Source organism: Gorilla gorilla, chromosome 16 (assembly GCF_029281585.2).
Source record: "Gorilla gorilla gorilla isolate KB3781 chromosome 16, NHGRI_mGorGor1-v2.1_pri, whole genome shotgun sequence".
NCBI lineage: Eukaryota > Metazoa > Chordata > Mammalia > Primates > Hominidae > Gorilla > Gorilla gorilla.
This window is the reverse complement of record NC_073240.2, coordinates 45,381,439-45,400,591: the sequence shown is the minus strand read 5'-3', so window position 1 is coordinate 45,400,591 and position 19,153 is coordinate 45,381,439. Positions and strand designations below refer to the sequence as shown.

The following is a 19,153-nucleotide window of genomic DNA, read 5'->3' as shown; positions in this document are numbered from 1 at the left end:
TTGGCAGTCTCTAAACTTGTTGCTGATTGACTCAAACAAATATTGCCTTACTATCTTTTCCACTTGTTTGATAATTTCAAGTTTTTTATTGAATGATAATGATGTTCTTTTATACTATATTCTGACAGTTTGGCTACTAGGGTTATTTTCTCACATTTAAACTCACAGATGTTCAGCTGGAGAGCTCAGATTTGCACAGAACACTGACAGAATCCTGAGCTCAGAGCCAGTTGTTGCAGGCTGTGGATCTGATGACTAAAAGGAAAAAGAGGTGTTTCCAAAATGCAGTGGATATAAGATGGCACTTACCAGTTACTGTGCAGACCAAATGATAAGTCCTTTTAACATATAGGTGTTTTCATTGATCTGTAGTAATAATTTTTTTCAAAAATGAATTTCCTGTTGTTTGCCATAATCTATCTTTGAATAATTATAAGAATTGACTACATTGTTAAACATGACTATAATAGTTTTATTCTATAATTTTTTATATTTTTAGAAATTGTGTTACTATGTGTGCGTATTTAACATTTATTTGCTTAGAGAACAGGAATACGTTTTTTTTTTTTTTTTTGAGACAGTCTGGCTCTGTTGCCCAAGCTGGAGTGCAGTGGCACGTTCTCAGCTTACTGCAACTGCAACCTCTGCCTCCCAGGCTCAAGCGATCCTCCCACCTCAACCTCCTGAATAGCTGGAATTACAGGCACACACCACCACACCTGGCTAATTTTTGTATGTTTTATTAGAAATGGGGTTTTGCCATGTTGCCCAGGCTAGTCCCAAGCTCCTGAGCTCAAGCACGCCTCCCGCCTTGGCCTCCCATAGTGCTGGGATTACAAGCATGAACCACGGTGCCCAGCCAGGAATATGTTCTGTAAAACCGTGTGTTATATGATTGTGCAGGGTGTCTTACTGTCCCCAGAACTACCTGAATCAGACTGCTGCCCAGCAGGTAGCGTTGGAAATAACCTCCTGTGGAATGTTTCTCATGCCCCTCTCTTATGGTAGGACACACATAGACTCTACTTAGACTGTTTGGGAAAGGGAGCAAACTCAGCCACATAAATTGTTGGCAGAGAATTCTTTGTTTTTGTTTAATAGAGAGAAAGGTCTTACCATGTTGCACAGGCTGGTCTTGAACTCCTGGCCTCAAGCGATCCCTCTTGCCTTGGTCTCCCAAAGTTCTGGGATTATAGGCGTGAGCCACTGCACCTGGCCAAGAATTCTTAGTGTTACTAATACTTTCCAAGGGACATCAGGAGGAGCTCAGTTAGGTCTCCCTGGGTTAAGTAGATAAATTTTAGAGGTGCAAGTGATGCTTCATTCTGAATACAGTGTGCCACATGAGAGCCTAGGCCATTGGCCAGCTGGAGATTTAACTGTCCTACAAGTTCTCTGTCTTGATCCACATGATTCCTGCATTGAATGAATAAATGACCACTAAATCAGACAAATTTGATCAAGGTAGGAGATAAATCCAGAAAGAGAGAGACCAGTCTGAATGACTAAAATCTTCCTACTGTGTTTCTACTACATTGAAGGCCACCAACCTCTGTCCTGTATATAAAGCCAGATGTGTAGATTGAGTTCATGTGCTAATCTCTAACAGTTTTTTTTTTTTCTTTTTGAGACAGAGTCTCACTCTATTGCCCAGGCTGGAATACAATGGCACCATCTCAGCTCACTTCAACCTCCGCTTCCCAGGTTCAAGTGATTATCCTGCCTCAGCCTCTCGAGTAGCTGGGATTACAGGCGTGTGCCACCACACGCCTGGCTAATTTTTGTATTTTTAGTAGAGACGGGGTTTCACCATATTGGCCAGGCTGGTCTTTCCTGACCTCAAGTGATCCACCCACCTCGGCCTCCCAAAGTGCTGGGATTACAGGCGTGAGCCACTGCGCCCAGCCATTAATCTGTAACACTTCTTACTATATGACAGGCAAGTTCAGTCAGACTTTACCACTAACAATTTTGCAGGACCATTTTTTTTGGTATACAGCTACCTTATGGCTTCCTCTGCTAGTCAACCAGAGTAGAAAAATAGCTTTTTTTGGCCGGGCACGGTCGAGAGCAGCCTGGACAACATGGTGAAATCCCATCTCTACTAAAAGTACAACAATTAGCCAGGTGTGGTGGTGTACACCTGTAGTCCCCACTACTCAGGAGGCCGAGGCAGGAGGATCCCTTGAACCCAGGAGGTGCAGGTTGCAGTGAGCGGAGATCACACCACTGCATTCCAGCCTAGGTGACAGTGAGACTCCATCTCAAAAAAAAAAAAAAAAAAAAAAAAACAGCTTTTTTTTTTCCCTTTAACCACATTACTATGTTAAACACGTATATTTTCCCCCTGATATGTATTACTCTTGAAATGCTGTAGTGGCGTTTTATTGACTAAATGTTTATATCCTCTTCTCTTTGGCACAGGTCCAGATGTGAAAAAGCTTTGCGTCCTTTGCCAGATTTTGAAGGATACATCCATAGCCATTACTCATACAATTATTACCAGCTACAGCATTGAGAATTTTCAGCATGAATGTAGATCTATTTTGGAAAGACTGCAGACAGATGGACAATTCGCTTTGGCCAGGAGGGTAGCAGAATTAGCTGAGTTACCTGTGGACAACTTGGTTATTAAAGAGGTATCATCGGTCTTTTTTTTTTTTTTTTTTTAGATACGGGGTCTTGCTCTGTCACCCAGGCTGGAGTGCAGTGGCACGATCTCCGCTCGCTGCAAGCTCCTGCCTCAGCCTCCCGAGTAGCTGGGACTACAGGCGCCCACCACCACATCCGGCTGATTTTTTTTTTTTTTTTTTTGTATTTTTGGTAGAGATGGGGTTTCACTGTGTTAGCCAGGATGGTCTTGATCTGACCTCGTGATCCACCCGCCTCTGCCTCCCAAAGTGCTGGGATTACAGGCGTGAGCCACCACGCCCGGCCTCATTGGTCTTTTTAAGTTATTTAAAATCTTAGCTTTTAAAATCAGCATTAAACAGTAAATCAAATGAGATGTATAATTTATAGGAGATAAGACTTTTTTTTTTTACTTTTGACACACACATTACTTTCAGAAATGGATGAGCCTACAATTCCCATGATTGAGAAATGTGTGCTGCAAATGTAAGATTAGTTTGTAGGATATGCTACAACTATTTTCCTTTGAATAGAATTAAGTATAAGGGGGCTTCCACTTAAACCCCATTCCATGAGATCAATCAAGAATTGTTTTTCATACCATAACTTTCCAGATAAAATATCTAGGGTCATCTGTAGCCAAATCTCTGTTCTCTGATTTGATTTGGTTTTAACAAGTATGATAAGGCCAGGTGCAGTGGCTCATGCCTATAATCCCAGCACTTTGGCAGGGCAAGGCAGGAGGATTGCTTGAGCCCAGGAGTTTAAGACCAGCCTGGGCAACATAGGGAGACCCTGTCTCTACAAAAAATTAAAAATTAGCCAGGCATGATGGCACACACCTGTGGTCCCAGCTACCTGGGAGGCTGAGGTGGGAGGATCTCTTGGGTCCGGCAGGTTGAGGCTGCAGTGTGCTGTGATCGCCACCACTGCTCTCCAGCCTGGGTGACAGACTGAGACCCTGTCCAAACAAGTATGATATACTTAGGGAACATTAGCATTTATGATACTTTTTTATCCAAGAAAGGCTAAAATCTGCTTTGTTAAATTTCACAGATAACACAGGAAATGCAGACCCTAAAACACATTGAACAGTGGTCACTAAAACAAGCAAGAATTGACTTCTGGAAAAAATGCCATGAGAATTTTAAGAAAAATTCAATTTCAAGCAAAGCAGCTTCTTCCTTTTTCTCAACCCACGCCCATGTGGCATGTGAGCACCCAACTGGATGGAGCAGCATGGAGGAGCGCCATCTGCTGCTCACCTTGGCAGGGCACTGGCTTGCCCAGGAGGACGTGGTGCCCTTGGACAAGCTGGAGGAGCTGGAGAAGCAGATCTGGCTGTGCCGCATCACCCAGCACGCTCTTGGAAGAAGTCAGGAGGAAACAGAGCCCAGATTTTCTCGACAGATCTCAACTAGTGGTGAACTTTCCTTTGATAGTTTAGCCAGTGAGTTTTCCTTCTCCAAGTTGGCTGCTCTGAACACATCAAAATACTTAGAACTTAACAGCCTTCCATCCAAAGAGACATGCGAGAATAGATTGGATTGGAAAGAGCAGGAGTCACTAAACTTTTTGATTGGGCGCCTACTGGATGATGGCTGTGTGCATGAAGCAAGTAGAGTATGCCGGTATTTTCATTTTTATAATCCAGATGTCGCCTTGGTATTGCACTGCAGAGCACTGGCCTCAGGGGAAGCTAGTATGGAGGATCTGCACCCAGAGATCCATGCTCTCCTACAAAGTGCTGAGCTGCTTGAGGAAGAAGCACCCGACATTCCCCTAAGGAGAGTCCACAGCAGTAAGTGAAGGAGATCAGATGGCCCAGAGTCTTAAATGGCACTGTTAGCACTGTCTCCAAGAAGGAAGGGACCCTTGTGGCAGAATAGTTCTACCAAGTTAAGGGGACAACAACTTTTTTCCAGGTAATCTGTAGACTAGCCAATTAACTAGGCAATGAAATAGAAAGATCTATGTCTTTTAAACTAGCTATGTTTCAAAGTTAAAGGGAATCTATCTGATTTGTAGCTAGTTCACTGAAATTTATTCTACATATTCTATACATCTGTAAATTTAATCGTTTCCAGTCTTTCATTGATAGTATACAGAAATATGGCTTTTTGTTTTTCTTTTTGGTTTTTTGTTTTTTGAGATGGTGTTTCATTCTTGTCGCCCAGGCTGGAGTGCAATGGTGTGGTCTCAGCTCACTGCAACCTCCGCCTCCCAGGTTCAAGTGATTCTCCTGCCTTAGCTTCCCAAGTAGCTGGGATTACTGGCTAATTTTTGTATTAGTAGAGACCGGGTTTCACCATGTTGGCCAGGCTGGTCTCGAACTCCTGACCTCAGGCGATTCGTCCACCTCGGCCTCCCAAAGTGCCGAGATTATAGGGCGTGAGCCACCGCACCCGGCCAGAAATGTGTTTTTTACGTTAACTTTATATGACTTTGTTAAACTTGCTTATTCTAGGAGATTTCTTGTAGATTCCTCAAGATTTTCTACATAGACATTCATGTCATCTGCAAATAGAGAGAGTTGTATTTCTGCCTTTCCAATCTGTATGCCTTTTATTTCTTGTTCTTGCTTTATTGCACTGACTATCCTCCTTGGATAGGAGTGGCGAGAGTGGACATCCGTACCTTTTTTACTGACCTTAAAGGGAAAATATTTGATCTTTCATCATTAAGTATGGTATTAACTGTAGGTTTTTGAAGACAGGCTTTATCATGTTGAAAAAGTTCCCTTCTATTCCTGGTTTGCTGAGAATTTTTATCATAAATCAGTTTGAATTTTGTCACGTTATTGCTGTATCTGTTAATCTGATCATGTGTTTTTTTTTTCGTTAGACTATTAATATAGTAGATTACATTAGTTGATTTTTTAATATTGGACTAGCCTTGAATTCCCCATTTACATAAATCCAATTTGGGCCTGGTGCGTTATTCTTTTTGATTTTTTGCTGGAATCAATTTGCTGTTTTGTTAAAGATTTTTACATTTATGTTCATGAGGAGTGTTATTCTGTAATTTTCTTTATTGTACTGTTTTTGTTTTTGAGATGGAGTCTCCCTCTGTCGCCCAGGCCAGAGTGTGGTGGCACAATCTCAGATCACGGCAACCTCTGCCTTTCAGGTTCAAGTGATTTGCCTGCCTCAGCCTCCCGAATAGCTGGGATTACAGGTGTGTACCACCACGCTTGGCTACTTTTTGTATTTTTAGTAGAGATGGGGTTTCACTATATTGGCCAGGCTGGTCTTGAACTTCCTACCTCAAGTGATCCGCCCATCTTGGTCTCCCAAAGTGCTGTGATTACCGGCTTGAGCCACCGTGCCTGGCCTTTTTTTGTGCTGTTTGGTTTTTGTATCAAGGTAATGTTGGTTTCATGAGTTAGAAAGTACTCCCTCCTCTTTTATTTTCTGGAAAACATTGTGTAGAACTGGTGTTATTTCTTCCTTAAATGCTTAGTAGAATTTACCAGTAAAACTATCTGAGACTGGAGATTTCCATTTTGGAAGATTTTAAACCACAAATTCAATTTCTTAAATAATTACAGGACTATTCAGGTTATCTTTCTTATCTTGGGTGAGTTTTAGCATTTTGTGATTTTCAAGGGAAACTTTTTCTTCCGCTTTTTGGATTATTTGAACATTTTTTAGTCTTCCATTTTAATTTATTGTGATTTTGACTGTGCATCTTTGTATAGTTTAATTTTTTTTTTTTTAGAGATGACAGTGTACATCCTTAACTTTCCACAGTATACTTAGAATCAATATTTTACCACCTCAGCTGGAATGTAGGAGGAATCTTACCACCATTTTAGGTCACTTTATTCTTCTCCCTTTACATCCTACTTGTCTTTTATTACTTCTGCATACATTGAAAACCTCATTAAACAATGAGGTTTTTGCTCTTAGCCAAAAAATATATTTTAATAAACCCGCCTCGGCCTCCCAAAGTGCTGGGATTACAGGCATGAGCCACCACGCCCAGCCTTTTTTTTTTTTTTTAATAATCAGTCTTTTTCATCATCTGAGAATGTCTCTATTTTACTTTCATTCCTAAAGGATGTTTTGCTGGATATAGAAAATTAGTTATTTTCAGGCCAGGTGCACTGGCTCACACCTGTAATTCCAGCACTTTGGGAGGCTGAGGCAGGCAGATCAGTTGAGCTCAGGAGTTCAAGACCAGCCTGGGCAACATGGCAAAACCCCGTCACTACAAAAAATACAAAAATTAGCCAGGTGTGGTGGCACATGCCTGTAGTCCCAGCTACTTGAGGGGCTAAGGCACGAGGATCGCTTGAGCCCAGGAGGATAAGGCTGCAGTAAGCTGTGTTCATGCCACTGCACTCCAGCCTGGGCAACAAAGTAAGAACCTGTCTCAAAAAATAAATAAGAAAATTAGTTATTTTCTTTCAGCGCTTGAAAATGTTGTTCACTTCCTTTTTGCCTCCATGGTGTCTGATGAAAAATCTGCAGTCAGTTGAATCATTGTTCATCTATATAAATAGTGCCTATTTCTCTGGTTGCTCTCGATGTTTTTTTTCTGTTGTTGGTCTTCAGCAATTTGATTATATTGTGACTGGATATGTATTTCTTTGGGTTTATTCTATTTGGGGTTTACTGAGCTTCTTGAATATGTAGGTTTATGTGTTTCACCAAACTTGGGTACTGATCAGCCATAATTTTGTCAAATATTTTCTCAGCACCATACCCTACCTCCTCTCTTTCTGGAACTTCAAGTACATGAATATATAATTTTTGTTATTATCTCATAAGTCCTTGAAGTTTTGTTCAGTTTTTGTTTGTTTGTTTTTGAGACGGAGTCTCGCTTTGTCACCAGGCTGGAGTGCAGTGGCGCAATCTCGGCTTACTGCAACCTCTGCCTCCCAGGTTCAAGTGATTCTCCTGCTTCAGCCTCCCAAGTAGCTGGGACTACAGGCGTGCATCACCACACCCAGCTAATTTTTGTATTTTGTATTTTGTATTTTTAGTACAGACAAGGTTTCACCATGTTGGCCAGGATGGCCTCGATCTCTTGACCTCGTGATCTGCCCGCATCGGCCTCCCAAAGTGCTGGGATTACAGGCGTGAGCCTCTGTGCCTGGCCAGTTCAGTTTTTTTTTTTTAACTTTTTTTCTCTCTGTTGTTCAGATTGGATAATTTCTGTTATTGAATTTTATTTCTATGATTTTAAAATTTCAGTTACAGCCATGCGTTAACAATGAGGATACATTCTGAGAAATGCATTGTTGGGTGATTTCATCACTGTGCAAACATCTTAGAGCACACTTATACAAACCTAGGTGGTATAGACTTCTACACACCTATACTACATGGTATATAGCCTACCGATCCTGGGCTACAAGCCAGTACAGCATGCTACTGTACTGTAGTTGATTATAACACAATGGTAAGTATTTGTGTATCTAGACATATCTAAACATAGAAAAGGTACAGTAAAAAATATGATATAAAGATTTTTTAGCTTCAGGAAATAAACAATTGGAGATTTTCATTTAAAAAAATTTTTTAAATGGTACAATTTGTAAAGGGCTCTTAACGTTAATGGAGCTTGCAGGACTAGAAGTTGCTCTGGTTGTCACTAAGTGGTAAGTAAATGTGAAAACTTAGGACATTACATTACTGTAGACTTTATAAATGCTGTACATTTAGGCTACACTAAATTTATTTAAAAATTAAGTAATTGTGCTATGTCACAATGACTATGTCACTAGGTGATAGGAATTTTTCAGCTGTATTATAATCTTACAGGATCCTCGTTGTATATGCAGTCCGTTGTTGATGGAAACATGGTTATACAGCACGTAACTGCGTTTTTCAGTTCTAAAATTTTCATTTTATTCTTCATATCTATTTCTTTGCCGAGACTTTCCATTTTTCTGTTTGTCTCAAGACCATTCAGAATTGCTTATTGGAACATTTGTATTATAGCTGCTTTAAATTCTTTGTCAGATGATTTTAACATTTGCATCATTTTAATGCTAGCTAGCATCTTATCTTTTCTCATGTGAGTTGAAATCTTCCTGCTTTTTCTTTTTTTTTTTTTTTTTTTTTTGAGACGGAGTCTCACTCTATCGCCCATGCTAGAGTGCAGTGGTGTGACCTCGGCTCACTGCAGCCTCTGCTTCCTGGGTTCAAGCAATTCTCCTGTCTCAGCCTCCCGAGTAGCTGGGACTAGCGCCACCATGCCCAGCTATTTTTGTGTGTGTGTGTATTTTTAGTAGAGATGGGGTTTCGCCATGTTGGCCAGGCTGCTCTCAAACGCCTGACTGCAGGTGATCCACCCACCTCGGCCTCCCAAAGTGCTGAGATTACAGGCGTGAGCCACCACGCCCAGCCCCTCTTCCTGCTTTTTCTTATGCTGAGTAATCTGGGGTTGCATCTGGACATTTTGGGTTTTTTTGTTTTCTTGTTTTTGTTTTTTGAGATGGAGTCTCACTCTGTTACCCAGGCTGGAGTGCAGTGGTGCAATCTCAGCTCACTGCAACCTCGGCCTCCCAGGTTCAAGAGATTCTCGTGTCTCAGCCTCCCAAGTAGCTGAGATTACAGGTGTGCACCACCACACCTGGCTAATTATTTTGTATTTTTAGTAGAGACAGGGTTTCACCATGTTGGCCAGGCTGGTCTCAAACTCCTGACCTCAGGTGATCCACCCACCTTGGCCTCCCAAAGTGTTGGGATTACAGGCATGAGCCGCCACGACTGGCTGCATCTGGACATTTTGAATAGTGTATTATTAAAATACACTATTTGAGACTGTGGATCTTATTTAAATCCTATGAAGGATGTTGATATTTTTTAGCAGACAGTTGACCTCGTTAGGTTCAAGCTGAAGTTCCAAACCACTGCCTGTGCATTGTGGTTTTAACATCAGTTTATTTTCCTTTGCGGTAGTATTCAGATCTGTCCTGTGTGTGCACCCACCTAGTGGTCAATCTGTGACCTTGGTAGTGATCTGTGCTAGTTAGGATCAAGGCCATACATGTGTAGTCCAGGAGTGAGCCCTGTAGTTCATAAAAATGTATTGGGTTGCTTTCCTGGGGCTCTCCCAGCTAATTTTTTCCCTGAGGCTTCTCTTTTCAGTTATTTGGCCAAAAGCTGAAGGTTTAGTTACCCCCACTCTGTCTTGCACTACCCTGACTATTCCTACACCCAGGGCCAGGTGACACGAGGGTAATGCAAAAGCAACAGGGGTCTACTCCGCCCTCCTGAGACCAGAGCGCCCCTGCTCAGAAAAGGAGGCTCCTATGGCCAGGCGCGGTGGCTCACGCCTGTAATCCCAGCACTTTGGGAGGCCGAGGTGGGCGGATCATGAGGTCAGATCAAGACCATCCTGGCTAACACAGTGAAACCCCATCTCTACTAAAAATACAAAAAAAAAAAAAAAAAAAAAATAGCCAGGCGTGGTGGCAGGCGCCTATAGACCCAGCTCCTTGGGAGGCTGAGGCAGGAGAATGTTGTGAACCCGGGAGGTGGAGCTTGTAGTGAGCCGAGATCACGCCAATGCACTCCAGCCTGGGCGACAGAGCGAGACTCCGTCTCAAAAAAAAAAAAAAAAAAAAAAAGAAAAGAAGGCTTCCCTTTCTGAGAGCCTTGGGCTCTTGCCTGCTGTCACTGCAGCCTCTCCCACCACTGCCAGTGGCTTGCGTGGGAGCCAGGACAAGGAAGAACAGGAATTAGGAGTTCCCCTTTCCACTCTTCAAACTGGTACTAGAGAGCTTCTGGAATTCACACTCTCTCGCACTCACACTTCACCTCAGCCCTTAGTTCTTAGGTTTTAGTCAGCACTGTATTCAGGCCAGAGCTTGCTAGAGGGGGGATAATGATAATTCTGGTCATCTTCAGTTTGCCTGCTACTTTTTACTTTTCCAGAGTCCTTGTATGCCACATGTATTATGTCCAGGTTTTGTATTGAATTCAGTGGGAAAGACATAGTAGATTGAGCTTATTATAACCAACTTACCTAGAATTCGAACTCCCAGTGAAGGATTTAAGCAGGGGAATAGCATGGTCTGAGTTGCATTTTATTTTATTTTATTTTATTTATCTTTAAGAGTTTTTGTTTGTTTTGTTTTGTTTGAGATAGGGCCTCACTCTGTTGCCCAGGCTGGAGTGCAGTGGTGCAAACATGGCTCACTGCAGACTCAACCTCCAGGGCTCAAGCAGTCCTCCTGCCTCAGCCTCCTAAGTAGCTGGAACTACAGGTGCACACTACCATCCCCAGCTAATTTTTAAATTTTTTGTAGCAGTGGGGGCTCACTGTGTTGCCCAGGCTGGCCTCAAACTCCTAGGCTCCAGGGATCCTCCCACCTTAGCCTTCCAAAATGATGGGATTACAGGCATGAGCCACCACCTCTGGCCTACAGCACTTTTTAATAATATTTTAAAATAAAAATTGTGCTTAATGTAGCAAATCACATAACATAGAAATGCATAAAGTAAAAAGTCAGTTCAGACTGGGCACAGTGGCTTATGCCTGTAATCCCAGCACTTCGGGAGGCCAAGGTGGGCAGATCACCTGAGGTCAGGAGTTCAAGACCAGCCTGGCCAACATGGTGAAACTTCATATCTACTAAAAATACAAAAAATTAGCTGGGCGTGGTGGTGCACACCCGTAATCCCAGCTACACCGGAGGCTGAGGCAGGAGAATCGCTTGAACTCAGGAGGCAGAGGTTGCAGTGAACCGAGATGGTGCCACTGCACTCTAGCCTGGGCGACAGAGTGAGACTTCATCACACACAAAAAAAGGCAATTCAACACTACCCCTACAAAATTCCCCAGAATAACTATCTTTTACTTGCTTGGTATGCATTTTCTACTTGTAAGCAACACAATATTTATTTTCCACAAAAAATGAGATTACATCATATTAATCTATATTTTTGTCCTCTCAGTACATATAGATAGACCCCCTTCTTTCTCTTTTTTTTTTTTGAGACAGTCTCACTCTGTCGCCCAGGCTGGAGTGCAGTGGCGCGATCTCCACTCACTGCAAGCTCCACCTCCTGGGTTCATGCCATTCTCCTGCCTCAGCCTCCCGAGTAGCTGGGACTGCAGGCACCCGCCACCACGTCCAGCTAATTTTTTGTAGTTTTAGTAGAGACGGGGTTTCACCGTGTTAGCCAGGATGGTCTCGATCTCCTGACCTTGTGATCTGCCCACCTCAGCCTCCCAAAGTGCTGGGGTTACAGGCATGAGCCACCACACCTGGCCTGACCCCCTTCTTTCTAATGGCTGCAGAGTATTCCACTGTACAGATGTACTAAGCTTGAATAATGCTTTATTGATATACATTTAAATTTTTCTGTTTTGTTTTTGCCATTACAAAGTGTGATATAAATATTCCTTACTTTTTTTCCTAATAGAAACCCTTTATCAAATTAATATCTTCTCCTATTTTAAGCTAAGAGCTTTTTTTTTTTTTTTTTTTTTTTTGAGATGGAGTTTCATTCTTGTTGCCCAGGCTGGAGTGCAGTGGCACAATCTCGGCTCACCACAACCTCCGCCTCCCGGGTTCAAGCAATTCTCCTGCCTCAGCCTCCTGAGTAGCTGGGATTACAGGCATGCGCCACCACACCCAGCTAATTTTAAATTTTTAGTAGAAACAGGGTTTCTCCATGTTGGTCAGGCTGGTCTCGAACTCCTGACCTCAAGTCATCCGCCCGCCTCAGCCTCCCAAAGTGCTGGGATTATAGGCGTGAGCCACCGCACCCGTCCAAGAGCTTCGTTTTAAAAAAAATCAGGAATAGATTTTAATTTTACTATAAATTAAAGCATATTTGCAGGTGGGTGCAGTGGCCCATGCCTGTAATCCCAGCACTTTTGGAAGTCGAGGTGAATGGATCAGTTGAGGCCAGGAGTTTGAGACCAGCCTGATCAACATGGCAAAACTTCATCTCAACTAAAACTGCAAAAATTAGCCAGGTGTTGGTGGTGCACGCCTGTAATCCCAGCTACTCGAGAGGCTGAGGCACGAGAATCTATTGAGCCCTGGAGGCAGAGGTTGCAGTGAGCTGAGATCGCACCACTGCACTCCAGCCTGGGTGACAGAGCGAGACTCCATCTCAAAAAAAAAAAAAAAAAAAGTATGTTGGAGACCGATTGGGGGTGAGGGGCTGGCAGCAGGAGACAGATAACAGCTCCTCAGAATGCAGAGTGATGAAGGCTGGAACTAAGGCCACAACTGGAGAGATGTTATGGAGATAGTCAGCTATACTTGGTGACTTATTTGATACAGGAGGGAGGACATATAGAGAAGACTCTGGCAAGCATCTTTGGTGCTGATCTCTAGAGCACTCATTAGGTGGCCTTGATCTTTGTAGCATATATGAGGTCTTTGAAGTATCCCAGGCTGGGATTTCCTGGAAGAAGGCAATGAAAGAAGTTGAGGTGGGGCCCTGTCAGCAGTGGTCCTATCCCCAGTCAGAGTCATGGGAGTGCAGTGCAGGGAGCTTCAAGCAGAGAGGTAGAGCCATAGAGAGCTAGGGAGAGGCCAGAACCTCCCAGCTTAGAGCCCCTCAGACTTGTATTTGCTTCCAGCTTCAAGTCTGGATAGTCAGAAGTTTGTGACAGTGCCCTCCAGTGATGAAGTGGTAACTAACCTGGAAGTGCTGACAAGCAAATGCCTCCATGGGAAGAACTACTGTCGACAGGTCCTCTGTCTGTATGATCTTGCCAAGGTATGTGCCAAGGGGTGGGGCTCCTCTTTCTGAGAGGGAGGGAAATGAGAAGTTTGAGGTTGATTTTGGACATTGCCAAGTCAGCCTTTTAGATGATAATCATGACCTGGGAGTAGAGCTCTTATCAGGATGTTGGCCCTCATAATTTTATCTTTGGGGAATGGTGGAGAGGACACCAGGCCAGGTGCCAGGGCGATCTGACTCCTGGCTGTAGCTCAGCAAACCAGAAAGCTAGGGCTGTGGACCCCTGTTTCATCATCTATAAATGATGATTTGACCATGAGGGTCTCTTCTAGACTTAATATCTTGGGTTTTGCATTATGATTGTGTGGAGCATTCCATATGGAATGTGATGACTATAAACACAAGAGCCAGAGGAAGCAGAAATCGTCTGTACCTTTGCGCTGCTTGGGGGAGAAAAACGGTAGACTGGAAGTAGAAGAGCACAAGAGAAATAAAGCCAAACCCTAAAGCCCTCGTCTTGGAGAAGACTCAAAGACTTCTTTGGAAATTGAGGGTTTTGCTGCTGCTCTGGGAATAATAAAGGCTCTTGTATTTTAGTCAGTGTTCTTACATTTCATAATATTTTTAAAAATCAGGCCGGGCATGGTGGCTCACGCCTATAATCCCAGCAATTCGGGAGGCCGAGGCGGGTGGATTACTTGAGGGCAGGAGTTTGAGACCAGCCTGACCAACATGGAGAAACCCCATCTCTGCCAAAAATACTAAAATTAGCTGGGTGTGGTGGCACATGCCTGTAACCCCAGCTGCTCGAGAGGCTGAGGCAGGAGAATTGCTTGAACCCAGTAGGCAGCGGTTGTGAGCCAAGATCGTGCCATTGCACTTCAGCCTGGGCAACAAGAGTGAAACTCTGCCCCCGCCCCAACCCCACCGCCAAAAAAATAAGTGTTCAACAAGAGAATAACCTGATGCTTTCTGAATACAAGCCTTTCTTTTGCCTGGATTTGGCTTTGGTGAAATGATAGAAAGGGTTAGAAAACAGTACTTGCTTTCTCTAAGGTTCCTGCTGAGGGTGAGGAGTCTGTAAGCTCAGAAAACAGTGGAGTCTGTCCACATCAGATTTCAGAAAGGGCTCTTTTGCTTTTTCCTGGCTTCTAAAAGTGGCCTTGACTGGCTTTGTCTTCCTCTCAGGAGTTGGGCTGTTCCTACACAGATGTTGCTGCTCAGGATGGTGAAGCCATGCTCCGGGAAATCTTGGCCTCTCAGCAGCCTGACCGATGCAAACGAGCCCAGGCCTTCATCAGCACACAGGGCCTTAAGCCAGATACTGTGGCTGAACTCGTGGCAGAAGAGGTGACACGGGAGCTGCTTACTTCATCACAGGGAACAGGTGCCCTACCCCCCGGGGATTCCCAACCTCTCTGACAGCATTCTGTAGTTCCCAGTGTTAAGGATTTGGATGTTGTGCTTATATACATCCTGTATGTGGTTCTCTCAAGTTTCTGGATTGCAGTAATGTATTTTGTTTAAATAAAACAAAATACATGCTTTATTTTTTACAAAATACATGTACAAAATACATGCTGTTGCTTTTTATTGTTTTATGATTACACTGGGAGTAGCTGTGGCTTTCTGAGCTAAAGAACTGTCCTGGCCGGGCGCGGTGGCTCACGCCTGTAATCCCAGCACTTTGGGAGGCCAAGGCTGGCAGATCACGAGGTCATGAGATCAAGACCATCCTGGCTAACACAGTGAAACCCGCCTCTACTAAAAATACAAAAAAGTAGCCGGGCATGTTGGCGGGCACCTGTAGTCCCAGCTACTCGGGAGGCTGAGGCAGGAGAATCGTTTGAACCTGGGAGGCTGAGGTTGCAGTGAGCCAAGATCACCCCACTGCACTCCAGCCTGGATGACCGAGCGAGACTCCATCTCAAAAAAAAAAAAAAAAAAAAAAAAAAACTCCTGTCCTATAAAATGACCAATAGGCCAAGGGTTTCGAGCTCAGCAAGTGGAGAGCTGCAGAGCTCCATAAGCATTACCTCCTGGTGCCTAAGCCTGGGCAGAGTGGGCCTCTCTTAGATAAAACCAGCACCTGTCTTCACACCTCTCTGTACAGGACATAAGCAGATGTTCAGCCCAACAGAGGAAAGCCAGACATTTCTTCAGCTGACCACTCTGTGTCAAGACCGCACATTGGTAGGCATGAAGTTGTTGGATAAGATTTCCTCCGTTCCCCATGGGGAATTGTCTTGCAGTAAGTTATTGACCTTTTTCTTACATATTTTGGCCCTAAACAGGTCTCAAAAGGTCTCCCAGTCTCTCCAAAACTTGATTTGGGTCCCTGTTCCTGCTCTGGATGCCTAGCCCTCCAGCAGGAGTTATAAGTTCTTGGTAGAAAGCCTTAACTTCACTGAAGAAAATTTAGAAATTATGGATGAGTACCCCCAAATTTAAAATCATACAAAAAGGTAACCTTTACTCAACATACTTATTTCACTCTTATATTGCCCTGCAAAGAGAACGTTATTGTCCCCTAGAAGGGAGACAAACTTTACCTTAGGAAAGCTGATTACATCTGTTAAGTGGCAGAGCTGGTATTTGAACCCAGTCCATGGATTCAAAGCCTGTTTATTTTCCATAATGTCTAACTCATTATAGGCCTTCATTAGAATGTGTGATAAGTTCTTTTTTAAAAAATGACATTATACTCTGTATAGTTTATAATTTTTTTACTTTATGAATATGCTGTCATTAACATTTTTCATGGCATTGAATATTCTTCTATATAACTTCTAATGGTTACACAGATTTCTTATATATAATGAAAAACTGTATATTAGAATGGGGAACAGTGGCCCACGCCTGTAATCCCAATGCTTTTGAGAGGCCGAGGGCAGAGGATAATTAGAGACTAGGAGTCTGAGACCAATCTGGGCAACATAGTGAGACCCTGTCTCTAAAAATATTTTTTAAAACTTAGCAGGGCATGGTGGTGCACACCTGTAGTCCCAGCTACTTGAGAGGCTGAGGTGGGAGGATCCCTTGAGCCCAGGAGTTGGAGATTGCAATGAGCTGTGATTGCAACACTGAACTCTAGCCTGGGCAAGAGAGTAAGGATCCATCTCTAAAAGAAATTTAAGGCCGGGCGCGGTGGCTCAAGCCTGTAATCCCAGCACTTTGGGAGGCCGAGGCGGGCGGATCATGAGGTCAGGAGATCGAGATCATCCTGGCTAACATGGTGAAACCCCGTCTCTACTAAAAATACAAAAAATTAGTCGGGCGTGGTTGCAGGCGCCTGCAGTCCCAGCTACTCGGGAGGCTGAAGCAGGAGAATGGCCTGAACCCGGGAGGCGGAGCTTGCAGTGAGTGGAGATGGCGCCGCTGCACTCCAGCCTGGGCAACAGAGCGAGCCTCCATCTCAAAAAAAAAAAAAAAGAAATTTAAATAAAAATAGCCTTCTCTATCTCTTCTCGGTCCAGTTCAACAGTATTTACTGAGTGCCAACTTTGTGCCAGACACTATAAGCATCTAGGATATGGTGTATAAGCAATTCCTGGCGCTCAGACTAGGGTCTTAATACACAGTAAGAGCCAGAATGATGGGGTCAAGATAGAGTTCTGGACGAAATGTCCAAACGAAGGCCTGAAGGATTCATTGTCAGGGATGCTTAGGAGTCAGTAGGACTGGAGAGGGCCCTGCAGATGCAAAAGCCCAGAGGCTACAGCATGTTTTAAGGATGGAGAACCTTCTTCAGTCCTCACATTGCAGGTGTTTTTCCCAGTTTGCCTTTTCATTGTGCTTACAGTGATTGTAGTATTTTTAAATCTGTACATGTCAGACTTTCACTACTCTAGAAAGCCAGAACACCAAATGGCACTTGATTAGGCCCTGAGACCTTCCGCTGGGATACAAGCAGAGAATGCCCTTGGATTCATGTTGGCAGGAACTCCATCAGTTTGTCTGCAGAAAGTTTCTCCATGTTTAGAAGGCGAGGGTGCTGTGTTCTCATTTTGGGGGCCTTTTGGGGAAACAGTCACTACATGATTGTCTTTGAGGATTGTGCCATGACTGAGAGAATGATTTGGATGTCATCAAGGGGCTGTCTCAAAGCTACAGCTGCTAAGTTCAGGGACTTCGGAGGGCTGATGGTACGGCCCTCTCCAGACAGGCCCCTTCTCCACCAGGCCCTTTTTCCCTCCTGCCAGGCAGAGGTTGACAGTGGGCAGCCAGGGTTCATAATCTTATCTTACCAGTGCCCACCCTCCCAGCCACAGAGCTCCTGATCCTGGCCCATCATTGCTTCACCCTGACGTGCCACATGGAGGGCATCATCCGAGTCCTACAGGCCGCCCAGTTGCTCACAGATAACCACCTGGCCCCCAGTGAGGAGTATGGGCTGGTGGTAAGTAGCCCCCTCAACCCCAGTCTCCATCCTGTGGAAACCTTTGAGAGGAGTAGAAAGGGTGGGAGCCAGCCCAGAGCTGAGGTAGTCATAGGGAGTTCTGCCCATCTGGATACCACTACCTACTTGAGAGTTGGCTGGGCAGCCCAACCCTCTGCTCCAAGTTACCATTTCTGTCAGAATCAGAGGTTGCTCCAAAGGAGCAAAAGGGAGAAGATCCCTCCCAGGTTCCAGGGCCATTCCACCCCCTAGTCAGGGCAGTTAACTTTTCTAGATAGAGGGCTAAGACAGCTGCATTTTTCCCCAAAACAAGGTTTGGACCTTCCCCCCATCTCTGAATTGAAGTAAGTTGGCAACTCAGTTCCCATGTGCCTCCCTAAATTCTCTGGGCTTGAAACTGACCTGAGTGGCTGAGCAAGCCACTGGGCCACTGTCATGAGTAGTGGTGAAAAGAGGAAGAGTGCCTGCCCAGGAGAATGGCACTTTAGCACTTGAGAGTCACGTTTAAGGACAGCAAAGCCGTTCATGGTGGCTCACGCCTGTAATCCCAGCACTTTGGGAGGCCGAGGCAGGCAGATTGCCTGAGGTCAGGAGTTGGAGACCACCCTGACTAACATGGTGAAACCCTGTCTCTTTACAAAAATTAGCCAGGCATGGTGGCACATGCCTATAATCCTAGCTACTCGGGAGGCTGAGGCAGGAGAATTGCTTGAACCCGGGAGGCGGAGGTTGCAGTGAGCCGAGGTCGTGCCACTACACTCCAGCCTGGGTGACAGAGCAAGACTCCATCTCAAAAAAAAAAAAAAAGAACAGCCAATGGTGGCCCAGTGACTGACATTTCTGGATCCTCCAGAGGCCCCCTGTTGGGTACATGGGAGGGAGCTAAGCATGGTAGCCTGGAAATTAGCCCTTCTCCTCCTGGAGCTTGGCATCTGAAAGCAACCACTGATGGTAGTTGTCTGGCTCAGAGAACTCCAGACTCCAGGTGATGCTGATGCGAGCTGTCCTCCCACTTCACAGGTACGGCTCCTCACTGGCATTGGAAGGTACAACGAGATGACATACATATTTGATTTGCTGCATAAAAAGCACTACTTTGAAGTGCTAATGAGGAAGAAGTTGGATCCGGTAGGTGCAAAGTAATGAGCTCCAGGATGGGGTGTACTGCTGATAATTCAGGAGCCTCAGCTTTTCTCGGGAATAATCTCAGTCAGGGTAGACTCTTGGGAAAATGGAGGGAAGGAATTAGGGACCTCCCCAAGACATACACTGTCACCAGCGGCTTCAGATTCTGGTTCAGATCAGTCCGTGAATATGCTGATGCCATATTTTTTTTTTTTTTCTTGAGACGGAGTTTCGCTCGTTTCTCAGGCTGGAGTGCAAATGGCGTGATCTCGGCGCAACATCCGCCCCCCAGGTTCAAGCGATTCTCCTGCCTCAGCCTCCCAAGTAGCTGGGA

The 19,153-nt window shown here is 44.5% G+C and overlaps 1 protein-coding gene across 5 annotated transcripts in view; it reads left to right on the top strand.

The window, feature by feature from the left end:
• The window catches only part of SPG11 (SPG11 vesicle trafficking associated, spatacsin), a 101,107-nt gene that overhangs the window by 75,549 nt on the left and 6,405 nt on the right, over positions 1 to 19,153 (top strand). For 3 of the 5 annotated variants that reach the window (XR_010131173.1, XM_031002526.3, XM_055363589.2), the window contains exons 29-35: positions 2,425 to 2,639; positions 3,688 to 4,432; positions 13,192 to 13,331; positions 14,484 to 14,682; positions 15,409 to 15,546; positions 17,561 to 17,694; positions 18,715 to 18,822. Coding sequence is in view for 3 of the 5 variants with exons in the window: in XM_031002526.3 (XP_030858386.1) it covers positions 2,425 to 2,639; positions 3,688 to 4,432; positions 13,192 to 13,331; positions 14,484 to 14,682; positions 15,409 to 15,546; positions 17,561 to 17,694; positions 18,715 to 18,822 (1,679 nt within the window). In the remaining 2 variants the exon portion in view is untranslated. Of the gene's footprint in view, positions 1 to 2,424; positions 2,640 to 3,687; positions 4,433 to 13,191; positions 13,332 to 14,483; positions 14,683 to 15,408; positions 15,547 to 15,589; positions 15,761 to 17,560; positions 17,695 to 18,714; positions 18,823 to 19,153 lie in introns of those variants that run through there. The other 2 variants (XR_010131174.1, XM_055363588.2) reach the window with 2 other exon arrangements.